The sequence below is a fragment of the Meleagris gallopavo genome, chromosome 12, assembly GCF_000146605.3.
Source record: "Meleagris gallopavo isolate NT-WF06-2002-E0010 breed Aviagen turkey brand Nicholas breeding stock chromosome 12, Turkey_5.1, whole genome shotgun sequence".
NCBI classification, from domain to species: Eukaryota; Metazoa; Chordata; class Aves; order Galliformes; family Phasianidae; genus Meleagris; species Meleagris gallopavo.
This window is the reverse complement of record NC_015022.2, coordinates 13683296-13700485: the sequence shown is the minus strand read 5'-3', so window position 1 is coordinate 13700485 and position 17190 is coordinate 13683296. Positions and strand designations below refer to the sequence as shown.

Genomic DNA, 17190 nt, shown 5'->3' with positions numbered 1-17190 from the left:
CTGTCAAAATAAGAGAGACAAATCATGCTTTTATGATCTTTATGATGAAGAGAGAGGACGTGATTACACTGAACGGAAAGCGAGGGCACTTAGCGAGGTTAATGGTCCCAGATGGAGCCTGGGATTTGCTGGTTTTTTTTAGCTCTAAATCAACCTAAACAAAGTGTGCGGATATGAGTTTTTAGCTTGGAGTCAATATCTACGGAAGAGATTCCTGCTGATATCCCAAATGCAGGTAGGATTTTATTCAAGTTTAAGTGCCTTTCATTAAGCTTCTGATTTGTCTAGTGAGACTACGTGGTGGGGTAAATGAAAAAGGAGGAGGATGGCTTTGTAGATTGCCTCTGTTTAGATGCTGGTAATTCTGCACTCCGGAGCTTTCACTTGAGGGATGTCACAGACTCCAGTTCAGTCTGAAATCAGCTGCGGCACCAAGATCTGGTTTTGGACCTTCCCTGACACAGGAGTAGGCTTTCTCCTGATCTAAGGAGAAGAAGCCGTGGCCTGTAATGGATTCCAATGAGGAAATATGAAAAGAAGGGAAAATTTCAGTCTGCCATTAAATGAAATATCACAGCAGGATTCTCCTACGGCCACTGCTAACTGTTGATGAGCATGTCTCGTTCTGCAACAGAGCTGCAATCTAAAAACAGAGCAATCACTCCAACCCCTTTTAACCAATAAATGCAACATTTTTCCTCTCTACTTTTTCCCATCCTACGGGATTGCTATAGAAGCTCCCCCATTTCAAACTGTCCCACCGGTGGGGCGTCATCCACACCCAGCTGTGCACTCCCCAGTCAGCACCAAGCATGGAGCATAGAATCATAGAATTATTAAGGCTGGAAAAGAGCTCTAATATCATCTAATCCAGGCACCACCCCATCCCCACCATGCCCAATAAACCATGTCCCTCTGTGCCACATCTCCGTGGTTCTTGAACATCTCATGGAAGGAATGGTGACTCCACGACCTCCCTGAGATGGAGCACTCAGAAGAAACCATGCATGTTTTACACAATGCAAACCATTTTTCCTTCTTCTGCTATATTTCTAAGGGTAGGCTGGGAGTGGACAAGCCCTAGGGAAAAAGAAACAAAACTCAAAAAGCCCACTGTTGCATGCTAAGACAGCAAGCAAAGGAGAACACCCCAATCTATGGGAGCTGAACAGCAGGTGGGCACAGTGAGCTCTCCCAGATTGGGCACAGACAGCATCACTCCATCTGTAGGTGCTGTGACTATAAATACACATGTAGGCACATAGACAGAAGAACTGCACTTTTTAGAGAGGAAGCATTTAATCTTGGATCCAATTTCATCATTAACCTGTTTCCAGGCTTGAATATGATGCCTTCCTTCAGCTCGTCATGAACAAAACAATGACATTCATGACATATATTCTAAGAGTACAAATAAATTGGTTGTAGTCACTGTTCCCTTTGGTAACTGAGATATTTTTCTTTTATTTTGTCGATGACTAGAGCTCTGCAGGTTATGTTTGATTTTCTTTATACGCTAATAAGTACAGGAGTAAAGAAAGGCTATACAGGCTTCTGGTACATATTTGAACCACAACTGTAGTAAATAAGAATATATGATACAAAAGCAAGACAATGTGTTTGTTAGAAACAAGACTTCCAGTCATCACATCTAAAACTCAGTTATGTTCTGGAAATAATGTCAGTGCCAGCTCCCTTTTTGTCACTGCTGGGAAAGTCTAGGCTGAGCTGGATTTGCTTCTAAGTTAAAAGATGCCTGTCTTTGAAGCCTGTGGACAACTGCATACTCAATCCAGGATTCAAAAATTCAGCCAGACTCCTGCCACGAACAGGCAAAGAGACTGTGCTGCTGAGTGCAGTTTGTGTGCCTGGTGCTGTGCTGCTTCCAGATGCCACCTACCTATGGGCTAACATCCAGATGTGGTAGCGGGCAAGGAAACAGCAGCTGCTGATTTCTGGGCTTAGGGAAGGCTGCATTTGAACCATAATTTTGAGGTGTGAGTCTATACTTGTTAGTATGCTGAGAAATGCTGATGCAAAGCTTTGGAGACGTGTAAGCTGGACTTCAGAAATAGCCAGCATTCCCATTCCAGCTTCAGCTGGTTCTCCATGTTTTCAGTGCCTTAGAATCATAAAGATTGGAGAAGACCACTAAAATCACCCAGTCCAACCCCAGCCCACCCCCAGCATGCACACTGCCCACATCCCTCAGTTCCACATCCCCATGGTTCTTGAGCACCTCCAGGGATGGTGACTCCACCACCTCCCTGGGCAGCTGTGCCACTGCACTTCCCAAGCAGAGCCCCCTGTATAGCAGCTGCTGCTTTCAAAAACCTTTGGCCCCAACCACATCGCTTTACGCTCCGAGAAACTGCTATTGTACATTTATATGAAGACACTGTTATGCTGCTCTCTCACAGCAGAATTCCTGTGGAATAAGATAATATGTCCAGGAGGATACCCGGAGAGTTCAGTTGTGTTTCATGTTATTACAGTGAATATTAAAGAGATTCAATCATGCTTTCCCTCTTATTGCAAAAAAAAATTCTGCTATATATATATTTCACTGCAGAAACTGCAGGGCTGTAGAAAAAAGCTGCTTCTGTCTTACTGAAATCTATTAGCTCCGATTGCACCTCTGGGTCTCATACCACATATATTTAATACACTCCTTTGGTTCAAGAAGCAGCTATTATCACTCTCTTCTTAAGTCAAAGCTAAAGGTGAACTGAAAAGCTTTTAAAATATATCAGTAAAGCTAGTCAGATTGTTAAGGGCAAGATTTGGATACCCTGGCTTATCTTGAAAAGCACCTTTCTCTTCATTTTCTATGGGCTCTGGCTACATTGCTGATATTCTGTGGGATGTATTCTCTTATTTCAAGGGAATTCCTTAGTGACAGAGCAACACATAAAGATTTGAGTTTGAATTCTTACTATGGCTTCTCTACTGGAAGAAAAAGAAGATCTATTCATCTTCAGTATACATGTCTGAGCTCAGTTTTAGTGGAATTGAAGATGCTGCTATTTCAGAAGATTTCTCTCTTTCAAAAGGAATGGGAAAGAGAGAAAATCTTTCCCCTTAAATACCTTTTTCTTCAAAAACAACAGTCTGCAATACCCTCCTTGCAGACTCTCCTGATGACACCCCACACTCAGCCAGCAAGAGCTGCAGAGACAGGCCAAAACCTGAGAGCAGCACTGACAGCAAAGGAAAATGCTGTCTTTGCAAGGCTTGAACCAGAGCCAACCCAATCCAGACGCAACCCTTTGACTTCTCTGAGCTCTGGGTGCATTTGCTTGATGGAGCTTTCTGTATGACTGCAGCTACTTTACCAAGAGCAATGAAAATCTAATTGGCTTTAATGTAAACTGGTCTGGGACCACCATTTCCCTTTCAGCTCATGGGGAATGAGTTGTTACTAAAAATAATAAAGTACTTACTCAAGGCAATGAGTGGTACTACGGGATTTTTGGTCCCCTACTTCCTAGAACTTTACTACAGCCTAGAAGATGGCATTTAACTTTGTGACTGGGGGTCAAGTAGAGAAGGCGCTGCCTGTGCTCTGCTGCAGGAGCCTTAAAAACAAAGTAAATCCCACCTCCTAGACATGCAGATACCATGTGCACCCACACAATGATGGGTCATGGAGATAATGAGCTGAAATATAGGGGTTGGAAAATAAGAGCCATCTCTTTAAAAGAGAAAAAAACCCACGACACCTAGAAATAAGAAGGCGGCAAACAAAAGCCCAGTGTGCTCCTTTTAATTCACACATGAGAAATACATTCTGGTCCAGAGGAAGGAACAGCCATATGTTTTTAATGGGATATTAACCCACAGGAGAGTACAAGGACTTTGCCTGCCTCATTTTACTGTCTTCCCTTCTGAGACACCAGAAAGAAGGGACAAACACACCATATGTAACACGGGTCCTGTCCCTCAAATGAGGATAAAAATACGTATTCCTCTACTTCAGCCATACGCAATACAAGCAGTAATTGTGCAAGCTGCTGACATGTTAATAGCTATAGGAAAGAGCTGGCTGCGTGGGAGCATGGCAGAAATGGTCATTTCTCATGCAACACCACATTTTCTTCCATTAACACAATTGAAATGGCAGGAAAAGTGCCTCTAGGAATCTGGATGCCATATTCTTCACAGGGAGGTCTTGGACCCCACTGCATCAGATCCCACCCATGACAACTGCAATTTCTGATGTCAAGTAAGTATGCACGAAGTAGAAATCAACTCTTGCATATTAAAAACAGTGTTTTCTGTGAGAGAGGAAAGGGCTGGGGAGAAAGACAAGACATCTTTATACTTACCCAGCAAACGGAGAAGCAGGAAAAGCACCCCCAGAGCATAAGACTTGAGTTCGGGGCTCACGGTTCTGTAGGGAGGAGAGGGAGAGAGTGAAATCGATTCTTATTGTTCTGCTTTCATTAACACACCCCATGGCAATTCCATGCTGTCAGCCAGGATGCCACCACCACCTCTTCAAAAAGTCATTAATGTGGCTTTTCTTCTTCCTTTGCCTGAACCGCCTACAGCCTCAAAAGTAATTGCAGTGGTGGCCATGTGATAGGTGCAGGAATTTAGCAAAGTCATTAACAACAGCAGCTCGTCTGTTGAATGGGGAAAAATGAAATTCTCATCCCAGCAAATTGGCATTTACCCCATCGTGTTTTTAAGGCTCCAGATGTTGAGAATTCGTACCATCTAGAATCGCAGAATCGCGAGGGTTGGAAAAGATCACTAAGCTCACCCAGTTCAACCACCAACCCATCCCCACCATGCCCATAACCATGCCCCCTCAGTGCCACACCTAGATAGTTCTTGAACACCTTCAGGGATGGTGACTCCACCATGGGCAGCCTGTGCCATGCCCAACGTCTCTTTCTGACAAGAAATTTTTCCTCACATCCAACCTGAGGAAAGAAAACTTCTTGTCCGCAGTCTTCTCAGACTACAAGGAATAGGGGTGGAAAGGAAGATGATGGACCAAAATGTTCAGTAGAACTGTTGGATCAAGCCTCCCAGTGGGGAAATGCTCAAGAAAATGAGTTCTCACGGAATTTGTTTTATACTGGGAAGACAACTGCTGCCCCACCTTTTGCTGTGGACAAAACCCAGTTTAGCACATTAGCATTAACCTTCAAAGGTGCCTTAAAAAATAATTCATGGCTTTCTAATTCGCTTAGCTCAAGGATGCTACTGGCTAAGGGTATTCTCTTGAGGTAGGCTCAGAGGAGCCTTTGGCACTGCAGAAACCATTAATTTGGTTTTAAGTCTTATAATAGCATTTTATGTCCCACAGGATACAAAGGCTTGGAAAGCAGACAGTGATCCCCACGTGACTGCATGTATATTGGAGGGGAATCCCCAAAATACCAATAAAATAGCCAGAAAGAGCAATTGGTTTTAAATTAAGAAAAGACCATTCTGATCGCCTGCTTTTATCTCATGTATTACACAGACCATGTAATACAATATCGTGAGTCCTGCATGAAGCCCAAACCTCTGGCTGTGTTTCAGTAGAGTTACCCAGGCTCAATATAAGGACTTAATGCCATGAAGAATCTACTCTTCGAAAAATGTTCAAGTAGTTAATGGCTTGGCTCAAATAGGATTCTACAGTAGAGTGGGAAATGAAGGAAACGAAAAGAGTATCAAAGTTTATTTCATGGAAAAAACTGATAATCATTTGAAAAATTCACAGTGGGTTTTTAATTAATAGTGGCATTCATCCGACCACTTTTTTGTATTTAAGACCAAAGTCCATCCCCACATCTAAGGGTGAAGTAACATTTGCTACCTGAAGATACTATCTTCTCTTTATTGCCTACAACAGTGAACTAATGACTTTCCTAGACAAGACATCTAATTAGTAGACACTGAAGCAAACAAATCTCACACCAAATGCTCAGATTCTTCGGGGTATGGACTTGCACTGATTCCTGCCCTCATGGCACCTGCTTTCCTTTAGATGCTGGACAAGCAATATCAGAAGGCTTTAAGGAGCGGAAGACAAACCTGTTTATATTTTTATTCCCCACTGCAATCCATCCCAGACAGTCTCCAGACCCCAAAGTGACTCTCCTGTCTTCAAGCAGATACACCCGATGGAACTGTTTCCAGACCAAAACTTCAGTTCTCTTTAAGTGACCATCTCAGGTCCATGCCGAAGATACTGGGCCCAGTGTAATTCATGCTGGCTCAGTGAGGGGAGTTCATTCTTAAGTTAACCGAAGGAAGCAGATGATGCCACTTGTCCCTGCCAGAGACACCATGAATACATGCCAGCACCTCCTTCCAGGAATGCTTTACCCAAAACTGCAGAGACCATGAGGTTGTATATGGGAAACAGCTCTTTCCCATAGACTTTAGTAGCTAAAAATTAAAATTCTGATAGAAGTGTAGTTGCTAGTTTGTATGGGTGAACTGTTTATTTCCCAGAAGTGAGTGATGAATATTTTTAATGTTCCCTTCCTTTTTTTCTTTGCTTGTATTCTCCTTCCTGGCGGCTGACTGGCTTATCTCATTTGGAGTCGACATGAAGACAACTCCATTCAGGATCCTACAGGTGCTGGCAGTTCCCTTGAACAAAGAACCCTTCAAACTTCAGATTGCTTTTGCCACAATATTTATCATGAGAAATTTGATTTCCCTTTAGCTACCGTAGATGTAAAGAGAGAAAAGAACTAGTAGGTGGAATATCTCATTTTGTATCCTGCAGGGAGACATGCCCTCACAGAGCCGTTCTGTCCAAGATCCACTGAACAGTGTGCTTCTATTACAAACCTTATTGATTGGACTTTATTGGAATTTTCCAGGCTGCAGAATGGATCTGCTACTTATGCCTCTGGTTATTATTTGCAGTAAGTGACAGTCCGGACAGATAAGTAATTCTGGATAAACGTGGGCTTAGGTATAATACTTATATCATAGGGGGAAGTATTCCGTGTGTCTGGAAATAACACAAGGTCAAATATTTGAATAAGCTACTTCAGCCATTCATATTGGCTCTACTCAGAGACGTCCTTCACAATTTCAAGTTCCTTCTGTTCTTGGACTTGGTCCAGGATGAGAGAAGTCAAACTCTAGCCAAGGGGGTACCAACGAACACTCACCTTTGCAACAGCCTTTCATTTTTCCGTGGTTTCTAAGATCTCCAGGCCATTTCTACAGGTATCTTATTAAGCTCTTACCTGCTGAGAACATAGGGCTGCACTACTGCCATTTTGCTGATGCAACTGTAACGCCCACATTCTGCTGCACATCTGCACCTCCCTCCCCACACTCCCTTTTTTCCAGCACTGTACACAAGCTATCCCTTTATTCCCAGTACCAAACACACCACTGGGGCCATAGCATGGATGCCACCATTCATGACCCCACTCCCCCTGAGAGCAGCCCCCAGGTGAGCCACGGGGTTACCTGATGAGGATGATGACCGACGGCGTCTGCGCCATGGCCCCGATCATGCTGCAGACACACATCACGCAGAGGAATGTCAAGAAGGCCTCTTCACAGCCAGGACTGGGGCATTTTCCAGGAACGACGGTGGCATTTTCGGCAGGGACCGAGCTGAGGCAGGAACAGCCGCTGAGGTTCTGCAGAAGAGCACAGGGATTCAGGGAAAGTAAGAGCCACAGCCCCACTGCTCACCCTCCATATTGCCACAGCCACAACGAGCCCTCTCACAGTTAATTAAGTCACTCCTAAGTGCTTATTTGAGGGGAGCTTCGGAAGGGTTTCAGGAGCGTGTCAGTTCTGATGCATGCAACCAGCAAGGAAACACCGTCCCTTGGCTTGTTTCTTTCTTCTGCTCCTTTCAAGTCTCTCCCATAAATGTCACTGTGACAAAATTATTACCAAGTTATACTCCTTCAGAGAAGAATAAAGAAACGATTTGTGTCCCCGAGACACAAAAGAACCCCAAATTATGATTCTAATTACTTTCCACTTTACCTCTGTCTTCTCGGCTCTTGCAATTAAACTGAAGTACATTAACACCGGGTAAGTCTGCAGCCCTGCTCCTGGCTGTAGCTGAGTGCCTGATTCCAGCACCCTGAATGCTGGGAAGGGGACAGCCATGGGAGGTGCAGCAGATCACCATGGGCTGACTATTTCAGCTTGGTGCCACAGACACTGCTGAACTCAGGAGCACTCCAGGGCTAACAAATGACATCTGGTTCACAGGGATTTATTGTAGAGTTAAAAGCTGAAGTTGGGCAAGATAAACTTCATCAATGTATGATCAGAAAAAAGGGAGAAACGACTGAATTTTTCTTTGACGTCTTCAGCAAGTGCAGAGTGTGAAAAGAAGCTTTGTTTGCCAGTCGTAGATTTAGTTTTTTTCTTATTTTCCAGCTTACCCTCCTGAATTTCTGAGCGGGGGATGTCGATGCAATTAAGGAGCACAATACTACCAAGAAATCCCTTAATGAATACAGAATGAAACGATCATAAATGATTCATGGCTTGTCTTCTTTGGGCTGCTGGGTTTGCGGGTCACATGTTTGTAAGAGAAGTAATGCCATAAAGTAAAACATATGGAAAAACAGCCAAATCCCCTCCCCTTCCCCTCCACCACATCAAAGTAGAAGTACCTTTGCTTTTCTGTCGGGGTCCCCTTAGGACTTTACAGAAGCACACTTTCTGGTTCACTGCCTCTAAAGTAAAGGAGCCATGGGGACAGAGTTCTAGCCTTTCTGACACCGATCTCTTTCTTCTGTGTAAGAGTCAAATGATTTTCTTCCATACAAGTGCACAGTGGGCAAGAGAGACTGCAGTGCAGAACTCCAGGAAAGCTGGAGGAGATATGCAGGTGCCTTTCTTGCTGGCAAACACTCATTAAAATAACAAACTCCTGTGCTGTGAGTTAGAAGCTGCCACCTGAAGGCTTCAAGCTGGTGGCAATTAGGAGCACCGCAGTGGTGTTTGTGCAGTGACAGCAGTGCAGCATTGTAACTCCTGGTTCTTACTGCAGTGCACGGCTGCTAACCAAACAGCCAGGACACGGCCCCGCAGATTAAAACCCATCTAAATGCACAGCTGTACTGAAATACCCTGGGATTAAACTTCCATCAGAGCAAAGATGAAGAACTGGCTGCTTATTTCCAACAAGCTCTCACTGAGGGAAAGAAAGTACCTTTTTCTGGCAACGATGGGGCCCATTCTCCTCCCACTAACCTAACTTCATCCCTGCTAAAACAAGCCATGTCACTGGACCCTACCTTTGTACCCTGACTCTTGGCCCCTCCATCCATTTTCTCAACCACTTTGCACCCAAGTGGTGTCCCAAAGCAATGCAAGTAGTTTGTACCAACCACATCTGCTTGCTTTGTGCTGTGCCTCATCCTTACTTGGGAGATCTTTGATCTTTTATTACTAACGTGCTACACAACTCACAGAGATCAAACAAGGCAACATCAAAGATGGACTTTTACCTTCGCCCTGTGGAGAAGCAACTTTTTGTTACCCATGCCAAATTATTACAGATTCCCTTCTCTGCAACTCCCCCCTCACCATTCAATCACACAATTTATCAGACTTCCACTGGCCAGCAGATTTTTTTGTGGGCATGTGAAGCTGCACAAGTGCAGTTTGCACCCTACATTTGGGTTAATTATTTCTACACAAATTTCCTGTGTTTTCAATCATCTAATTTTTAAACCTGCTCTGATGATAGGAAAGGGACAAACTGCTACTTCCCTGCAAAGCCCTGAGATGCCAGCATTGCAATGCCAGGCTGGAAAGCATGAACCTCCAGCCTAAGAGGAGGTTAAGAAAAGCAGTACAAGAAGTACAGTAGAAGGCTTTGCATGCATGGGTAACTTGTGGGCATGGCCCAGAAGAGATTTTCTTGTGGGTGCCAGAGCTCTGGCTATCAGCACTGACACTGGTAAAGCTTTTTGGATAGGTGCACCCCTGGAACCAGCTCAATAAGAGAGCACAAATGGAAAAGAAACAACTAACTGAGCTACAAACTGCTTTTAGAAATTGTTCACAGAGGAGAAATGGAGAGAGGCAGTCAGAAACGTCCAAGGCAGTAAAGTTAAATAAAGCATTCAGAGAATTTTATGTCTCAGTAAAAAGCAACCCTTGGCTCATCACAAGCATATAACATTCACAAGACCCTCTAGACAGGTCATTACCTGGATTATGGGTTTAAAACCTGGTTTGGAAATTTGGCTTTGCCTCAGGGCCACTGCATAGCCAAACTGGTCCATAACTCTTGGTAATACCCTTTCCAGATGATGCTATTGCTTCACTAATTTGTGTTCAAAACGCTGCTGCAAAGAAATACACAAAGCAAAGCAACAAAAAGAACTCCGGGATGGAGACGAAAGGGCAAAATAAGAAAGAATGAGGGAATAAAAGTGGAGGAAGGGAGAGCGAGGTTCTTGCTCGGAGGTTTGCTCTTACGAAGCACGAGGTCAGGCAGCTGCATGCTGAACAGGCAGAGCTGAATTTTCATTACTGTGCTCCTTCCAGAGGAGCCAGAGTTCTGCCCTGAGTCACACAGCGAGGTGGTTCTTCCTGCACTTCAGACACAAACGACACTGGCTGCATTCTTGCTGAGGGCTCAGGGAACTTGTGAGACACTATTCTGTGTGCCCTGGACAAGCTGCCTTCTTGTTAAAATCATCACGTTGCTGCTCCAAGTGTTGTGTCTCTTGTTGAGAAGAGAGCAGAAGGTAACGCCTTTACATGTACCATGGCCTGGGTCACGCTCTCACAGAGTCCCTTCTGGGGTTGCTGAAAGCACCCTGAATCCATAGCGCTTCCCTCTTGTCAAAGGGATGCCTGCATCTTCAAGACTGGAGTGGGAATTCAGCAGAGGTGTGAGTTCCTGGGTCATCCATACCAAGAGTCTGCTCTTGTTAGCAACGAGCTTGTGCCTCTGCTGCCTATTCAGAAAGGAGGGATGCAGCCATGGAGAGATAATTGCATGTGGCAAGCACTGCAGCTGCAAGTGGTCACTGTGACCAGGCTCACCTCCCACTCACTCACAGTGTAACTCAGGAGACGTTAGCATTTCAGCAGCACTAAATGGAAAACCAGACTTCTGAGATATTGCTAAGAATTTCACATCTTTACACAGAGATGGTTTGGTCTTCAGGAGTTTTCTAAAGGAATAAACTCCTGAGAACTGAGAAATGCTGAATACGTTTGGATGGAATCTCGGCTCTCTTGACAATTGCTCTTGCCATTGCCTCAGAGCAAAGGAGTGAAAGAGAGAAGCAAGAGAAGTGGAGGGAAGCCTTCAGTAAGACTGAATGAAATCAGGGTCTGGTCATATCTATCTAGGGACCAGACTTGGGAAAAGAGCAAAAGGAAAAAGGAGTAAAAAATACTGAGCAGGGTGAACATAGTTAGATGGAGAACCGAGGAGATAGGGAGCAGCAGGAGGACAGGGAAGCTTTTCCCACAGCTTGGGCCAGCAAGCTCATGCAAAAAATTTGGGTTCTGCCAAAGGACACACATGCACATTTCCCCTTGTGTTCCTGTGCTTCAATACTGGGGGGGGGAAAACTGAAGGAGGAGCAGAAGGACGAAAAGAAAAGCCATCCTGCCTTGAGAGTGACCTGGCACACTGCTGCCAGAGCAGGAGGGCATTTTTGCAGCAGAGCAAAAAACAGCTAAGGATAATCTGAGTTTTGGGGGTTTAACCACTACTGACTGCAAATGAGCCTCTCTACCAGATACGTGCTAACTTTTCACAGATTCATTCCTACAGACAAGAGATACTGAGGAAAGGCTGCTTACTGTGCTGCTGCAGCCAGCAAAGCAGGCAGACAGGTAGGTGACCCCATCTGCCCCACAGACTGGAGTGAAGGAATCAGTTTGGCATTCACAGTTGTTATTGCAGGGGGAATATGGGTCCAGAGATGAGGTTGGAGTTGAGCTGTAAGAGAAACAGAAAAACAAATCAACAGGCTGATACCAGCTTTTCTGATCACTGCCACATAAACATGGCTTTGAAGGGGGTCAGATAAGGCAAACAAATTAGAAAAAGCAGACTGCAGGCTATCTGGGCCCCAGTTTGAAGAAAACTAGGCTACAGTCTCTCCTGGGGACAGAAATGCCTTGGCCACCATCTTTCCACAACAGGACATCTAATGTTAGACTTGGGCTGCCCCTCCAATGAGCAGCCCCAAAGCCTTGCCCAGGGAAGGGCTCTGTTTTTCTAGAACAGTGAGCAGCCGAGAGCCTGAAGGTTTCATCTTCTAAATAGTCACCGCTATATGCTGAGAAGCACCAGAAAATAAATTAACTCTCTCCAAGTCCTGCGAGTGCTACAGTGAACTGGGGACCTCATTTCTCCCATGAAAACGGGTTTGGAGCCATTAATGTTCTCTCTCTACCACCTCTGAATTTCCCTGTCTCCAAAACATGGTTCTGCAAACTCCCCTCAGGTGCTTCAAAACCCAAATGAAGTAGTGTGTGCCCCTTGATGCCAGGAGAAACCAGATGGTGCAGTGGACCCAACGGTACAGAGGTGGTCATGGGTTCACAATCGGGTCTGGCACCTTTAGATTCAATTTGGATGCTTTCAGTAAAGCTCATTTGCCAGCTATAGGCACACAGCTCTCACAGAGATGTGTGGTATGAAAGCCCTCAGAGTGAGAGCACTGTTTGACATGGCTCTAATTAAGCTGCTTGCTTCATATGGTTGCTTGTGAGCCAGCACTGCCTGAAGGCTGCTCATGGAGGACAATAACATGGCATTCCTGTTGGCAAGGCTGAGTGAGATCTGCCTTTTGCTGGCTGGCTGGAGGGGAGACCTTGGAACTATGGGGACTTACTTGTTTCCATAGGGAACAGTAACCCCTGCCACAGGTCCTGTGTCACATCCCAGGAACAGGAATGACACGTAGCAAGCTGTGGACACCAGGTTCACCAGCATGGCCATCCTGATGGCTCCCAGAGCAGAAAGGCTGAGCTTCTTCACCAAAAGGCCGCCCAGGAATATGCCCAGACATGCACATGGGATTGCTGTCATCCCTGCAAGAGGAAAAAATCAGCTGGAACAGCTGGAACAGCACTATTACATGGTGAAACATTCTAATCATCATCAACTGGAGTAGCAACAAACTGGGATTTGTTCTTGGAATATTCTTCTTGTTAAATCAATAAATCCCAAACCACAGAGGGTGTGATACCTGGCAGTGTTAGATCCTGTCTGAACTGGCAGAGCAACTCGCCCACCACCGCTTTACTCCTATCCATGTCTCAAGCACTGCACAATTAAATCTATGCTGCTCTCTCCAGACTCATTTTAGGGTAAACTGGGGCTGCCCAGCAGAGAGGAATGCATCCAAATGGATATTCTGCCTTGCACAGAGGAACCAGGATCTTCTTTCAGTTTTCATCCATACCGTAAGGGGATGGCAAAATTGCTGAGATTGGCCTATCCTAACCCAACCAGAAGCATCTCTATTGCTTCCTGTGACAACTGGCAGCCAGAAAAGTCAAGAATATTCTGAAGTGCCTAGAGACTTTGGATGAACCCTGCTTGGTATACTTCAAAGTACTCTGATTTTCAGAGATTAGGCAATAGTTGCATTAGAAAATATTAAACCTCCCTTATAGAAGCTTCTTAAACCATAAGATGCAAAATCACTGCCAGAAGTGACTCACTTTTCAGGCACAGAAAAACATTATCACACTAAACTTGTCTGGGTTCAATTTAATCCCTTTGCTGCCAGTTACGCTCCAAACCTTACCTACCCAAGCTGAGCACAGAAGCGCATCCAAATCCTGGCATTTATGGACTCCTACAAACGCCACCTGGGAAATCTGGCAGCAATGCTGCCTAAATTAAACAAGTTGTTTTGAGGACAGTGGAAGTATCAAAGTCGGCCTTCCCCCTGCTGGGTCAGAGGCAGGACGTGCTCTGGCTCACGGCAATTCCCACTCTACAGACCAGCCAGCTGTACACACGCTGGCTGGCCAGGCATCCTCCATCAAACAGTGGTTTTCCTTCTATCACTGGGTCAACAGCGAAGCTGCCTTCCTTTGCCAAGCCCTTAATTTTCAGGAAGGACAGAAGAGTCCAACATATTTGAGACCTCTGTGTCACTGGTGAAGGCAACATTGATGGCAAGGGATTGTTTATTTTGGAAAACCGGGCCAAAACCAAAAGATATCAACATTCAATGGGAAAATAAGTAACTGTCAGGAGAGCAGCTTGCAAGTTTTTTATTTTGATATTAAGACCCATCCATTTCATGACGTCCCAGTTTTCGAGAGGTCGCTGCCAGATGCCCATCTGGTGATCTGTATTTACAGATAACCCCAAACCAACTTGCAGATATTTTAAATGAGTGCTGCTGAGAGAACGGATGTCATAAACAAATCACTAGACTGCTTGGAAATGAGCAGCAGGAAAAAATAAATGAAGATCCTACATATGCATCAGTATCCTGACAGAGGACAAATGAATGTTGAGGAGAACAGAGTACATGGAAAACAGCAGCAGTATAGTGTGCTCAGAGAGAAGGGGAATTGAAAAGACAACCAAAGTGCATGAGCTTGGCTATTCAAGCTGCTGACTACAGTCCTGTCATTTCCAGTACAAGGGAAAAGGAGGGACTAGCAGGAGAAACTTGGCTTCCTAAACCAAATGGACATTGGCTGGAGAAATCTGGGATACCCAAACCAGGAAAGAAATAGTTAGATGGGTGGCCCTGTAGCCTGACAAGCAGTTGTGTTCTTAGGCAACCAAACGGCCCAAGTGGGTTGGGATTTCTGCTATACATCAACATTCATGCTATACATTGCATTTCTGGATACTTCAAAGACATCATGTCTCTGGGTGTTGGGCAAGTCACCTTTTGGACAGCCTTATCAGAGAGCTTGGCTGCAGCCAGCAGCCATGCTGAACACTTTTCAGTGCCTCTGGATGCTGGAGCTTCAGCAGTGCCATGGTTACTCACCCAGCAGCTGGTTGGCAGATGAGGTGGTGAGGTTGAACTGCTGCTCCAGGTACTTCCCCAGGAAGGCAGCAAAGCCTGCCACCACAGCTATCTCCATGCAGGCCGCCAGGATGATGCAAGTGAAGACGGGATTGGAGAGCAAGTGCTTTGTTACTTTGGGGATCACTAGAAGAGAGGGAAAAGGGAGATGTGTTACTGTGTAGGCTCTGCTCAAGGCGCTCTCCATAGAACAAAACACATGGTACTAAAACTATATTTGCATTACACACAGACAAGCTGATTGAAAAGTGGCAACACCAGAATGAAGTACCAACGGAAGAGCCAGATAACAGGAGGTGCCAAAGAAGTCACCTGTCATACATTAAATGTTATACAGTTTATGTTGAAATTCTGAGGGATCAATGCTTTCCAGTTTGTTTCCTCCACAGAGACGTCCAGCAAAACCCAGCATTCTTTTCCCTTCTCCTCTCCCCATCTGCTACCCATGAACAACACTGAGCCAGTTGATGAGCACCACACATTATTTCAAGCTTTCAGACACAAGCAGTGCAAGCTCACATTTGGCCCTTCCTTTTCCTTCCATCCAAATTCGCTTTATTTTTTAATTCTCCCATAACACTGCCTTGCTTGCCGAGGGGCGTCTTGCAGCACATTTGGGTGCAAGCTGAAATTCTCCTTTTTAGCCTGGTGACTCGTGGCCATAAGGGATATTAGGCACATTAGGCTGCACGCTCCCATATGCCTGACCTTGAGCAGATCAACAGCACCTTCTGCATGAACCCCACCAGCTTCAGTAGCTGCAACGGTAGCAGGGGACACGCTGAGCCCTTTGCTGTGTAACACACACCTGCTTTAGTTTCATGATCCCTTGCTCCTCCCTCCTGTATCATTAGTGCCCAGAGTCCTCTTCTCCAAGCCCGTCTCTATTTCCGATAAGCAAACACAAGTTACCTTACAAAGGGAAATCTGGCTAATGAATCAGATAGCACATTTTCTACTTCAGCGAACATTTTAATTATTGCAGAGATAACACAGCTTGAAGAGGAAAACATCCCAGTACAGGAGAAAGCCTTGCTTTGTCTCAATACCTGATGACTAATTTCTTCCTGAATTAAATGTGAAAATCATTAAGTTTGAAAATTACCCTGCTGAAGTGGAGTGAAGCCTCGATGGGCCCCTATTTGCATTTTGAAAATCCATTTCCCACCCCCCTCTGGCGTACAAGGGTCTAGCAGATGACAGATTTCTCTGGTGTGGCTTCTGTTTTCCCCTAGGGCTTTTTTTTTTGGTGCAAAATCTAATTGCGTTGGCCTCAGCAAGCAAATGCATGGCTCTTTGTCAAGGCTCTGCTTGGGTCCCCACGGTTCTTTCTTTGGGGGAAAAAAAAAGGTTATAATTAGGTTTGATCTAACCTTTTTGGAAGGGGCCACTCCACAGCTTCTACTCCCTTTACAGCATAAATGTTTTTTTCGTGCTGTATAAAATTCTTGCTTCCTGAGGATTTGCTGAACATAATGAAGGTGCAGGAGGCATAGGATTTTTTAGTAGAATGGGACTATAAAAATAAAAATAAAAAGAGACAGAGAGGGAGAAGCCATGGTGATTCAGACATGGATAGATCTCAGGAACCACCTGCTGCCTCCTTCAGTTCTTTGGTGGCCACCTACAGACCTTCCCATCTTGCCAGGAAAAGAAGGGGAAAAAAAAGGCGAAGGTGGACTTGGCAGAGCTGAGATTGGAAAGCCATATTTAAGGCATTACTGCCTTTTGTGCCTCTGGAGTTCAATTTGTACAAGATTAATGGATTCCTTGAGATGCAGCTCTGTGCCAATTCAAATGTTAAGACGCAGAGGTGTATTTGTAACTTCATCCACCAAATAAGAACAATGACAGACTGACTTCTGCAGGAGGGAGTTCAAGACGGTGGACATTTATTGCTGAAGGTGGCAAGGCTGGTACCAAATCACCATGCATTACAAAGTCCAAATCCATCCTTACTCCACAGTCTGGCCAACCTATCCTGCAACAGGGCTCCGTTCCCACCGGAGGGTGTGATACAAAACCCAGCACAAAGAGTGCAAAGGCAAAGCAGGCAACGCCCGACAGCTTCCACCATCGCTCAGCACGGGCCAGCTCATTCCCTTTATTTTCTAAGGAAAATGACAAGAGGCTCCCCAAAGAAATGAATATCCTTTCATCTTGCTACTGCCACCCGTTACGATGATTCATTTGACACCTG

General features: G+C 45.1%; 1 protein-coding gene across 4 annotated transcripts in view; it reads right to left on the bottom strand.

The window, feature by feature from the left end:
• The window catches only part of SLCO3A1 (solute carrier organic anion transporter family member 3A1), a 136846-nt gene that overhangs the window by 24991 nt on the left and 94665 nt on the right, over positions 1 to 17190 (bottom strand). For all 4 annotated transcript variants that reach the window (XR_004161071.1, XR_004161070.1, XM_010717501.2 and 1 more), the window contains exons 5-9: positions 14952 to 15116; positions 12819 to 13017; positions 11779 to 11917; positions 7441 to 7616; positions 4329 to 4393 (exon numbers count right to left, since the gene is read on the bottom strand). Coding sequence is in view for 2 of the 4 variants with exons in the window: in XM_010717501.2 (XP_010715803.1) it covers positions 4329 to 4393; positions 7441 to 7616; positions 11779 to 11917; positions 12819 to 13017; positions 14952 to 15116 (744 nt within the window). In the remaining 2 variants the exon portion in view is untranslated. The remainder of the gene's footprint in view (positions 1 to 4328; positions 4394 to 7440; positions 7617 to 11778; positions 11918 to 12818; positions 13018 to 14951; positions 15117 to 17190) is intronic.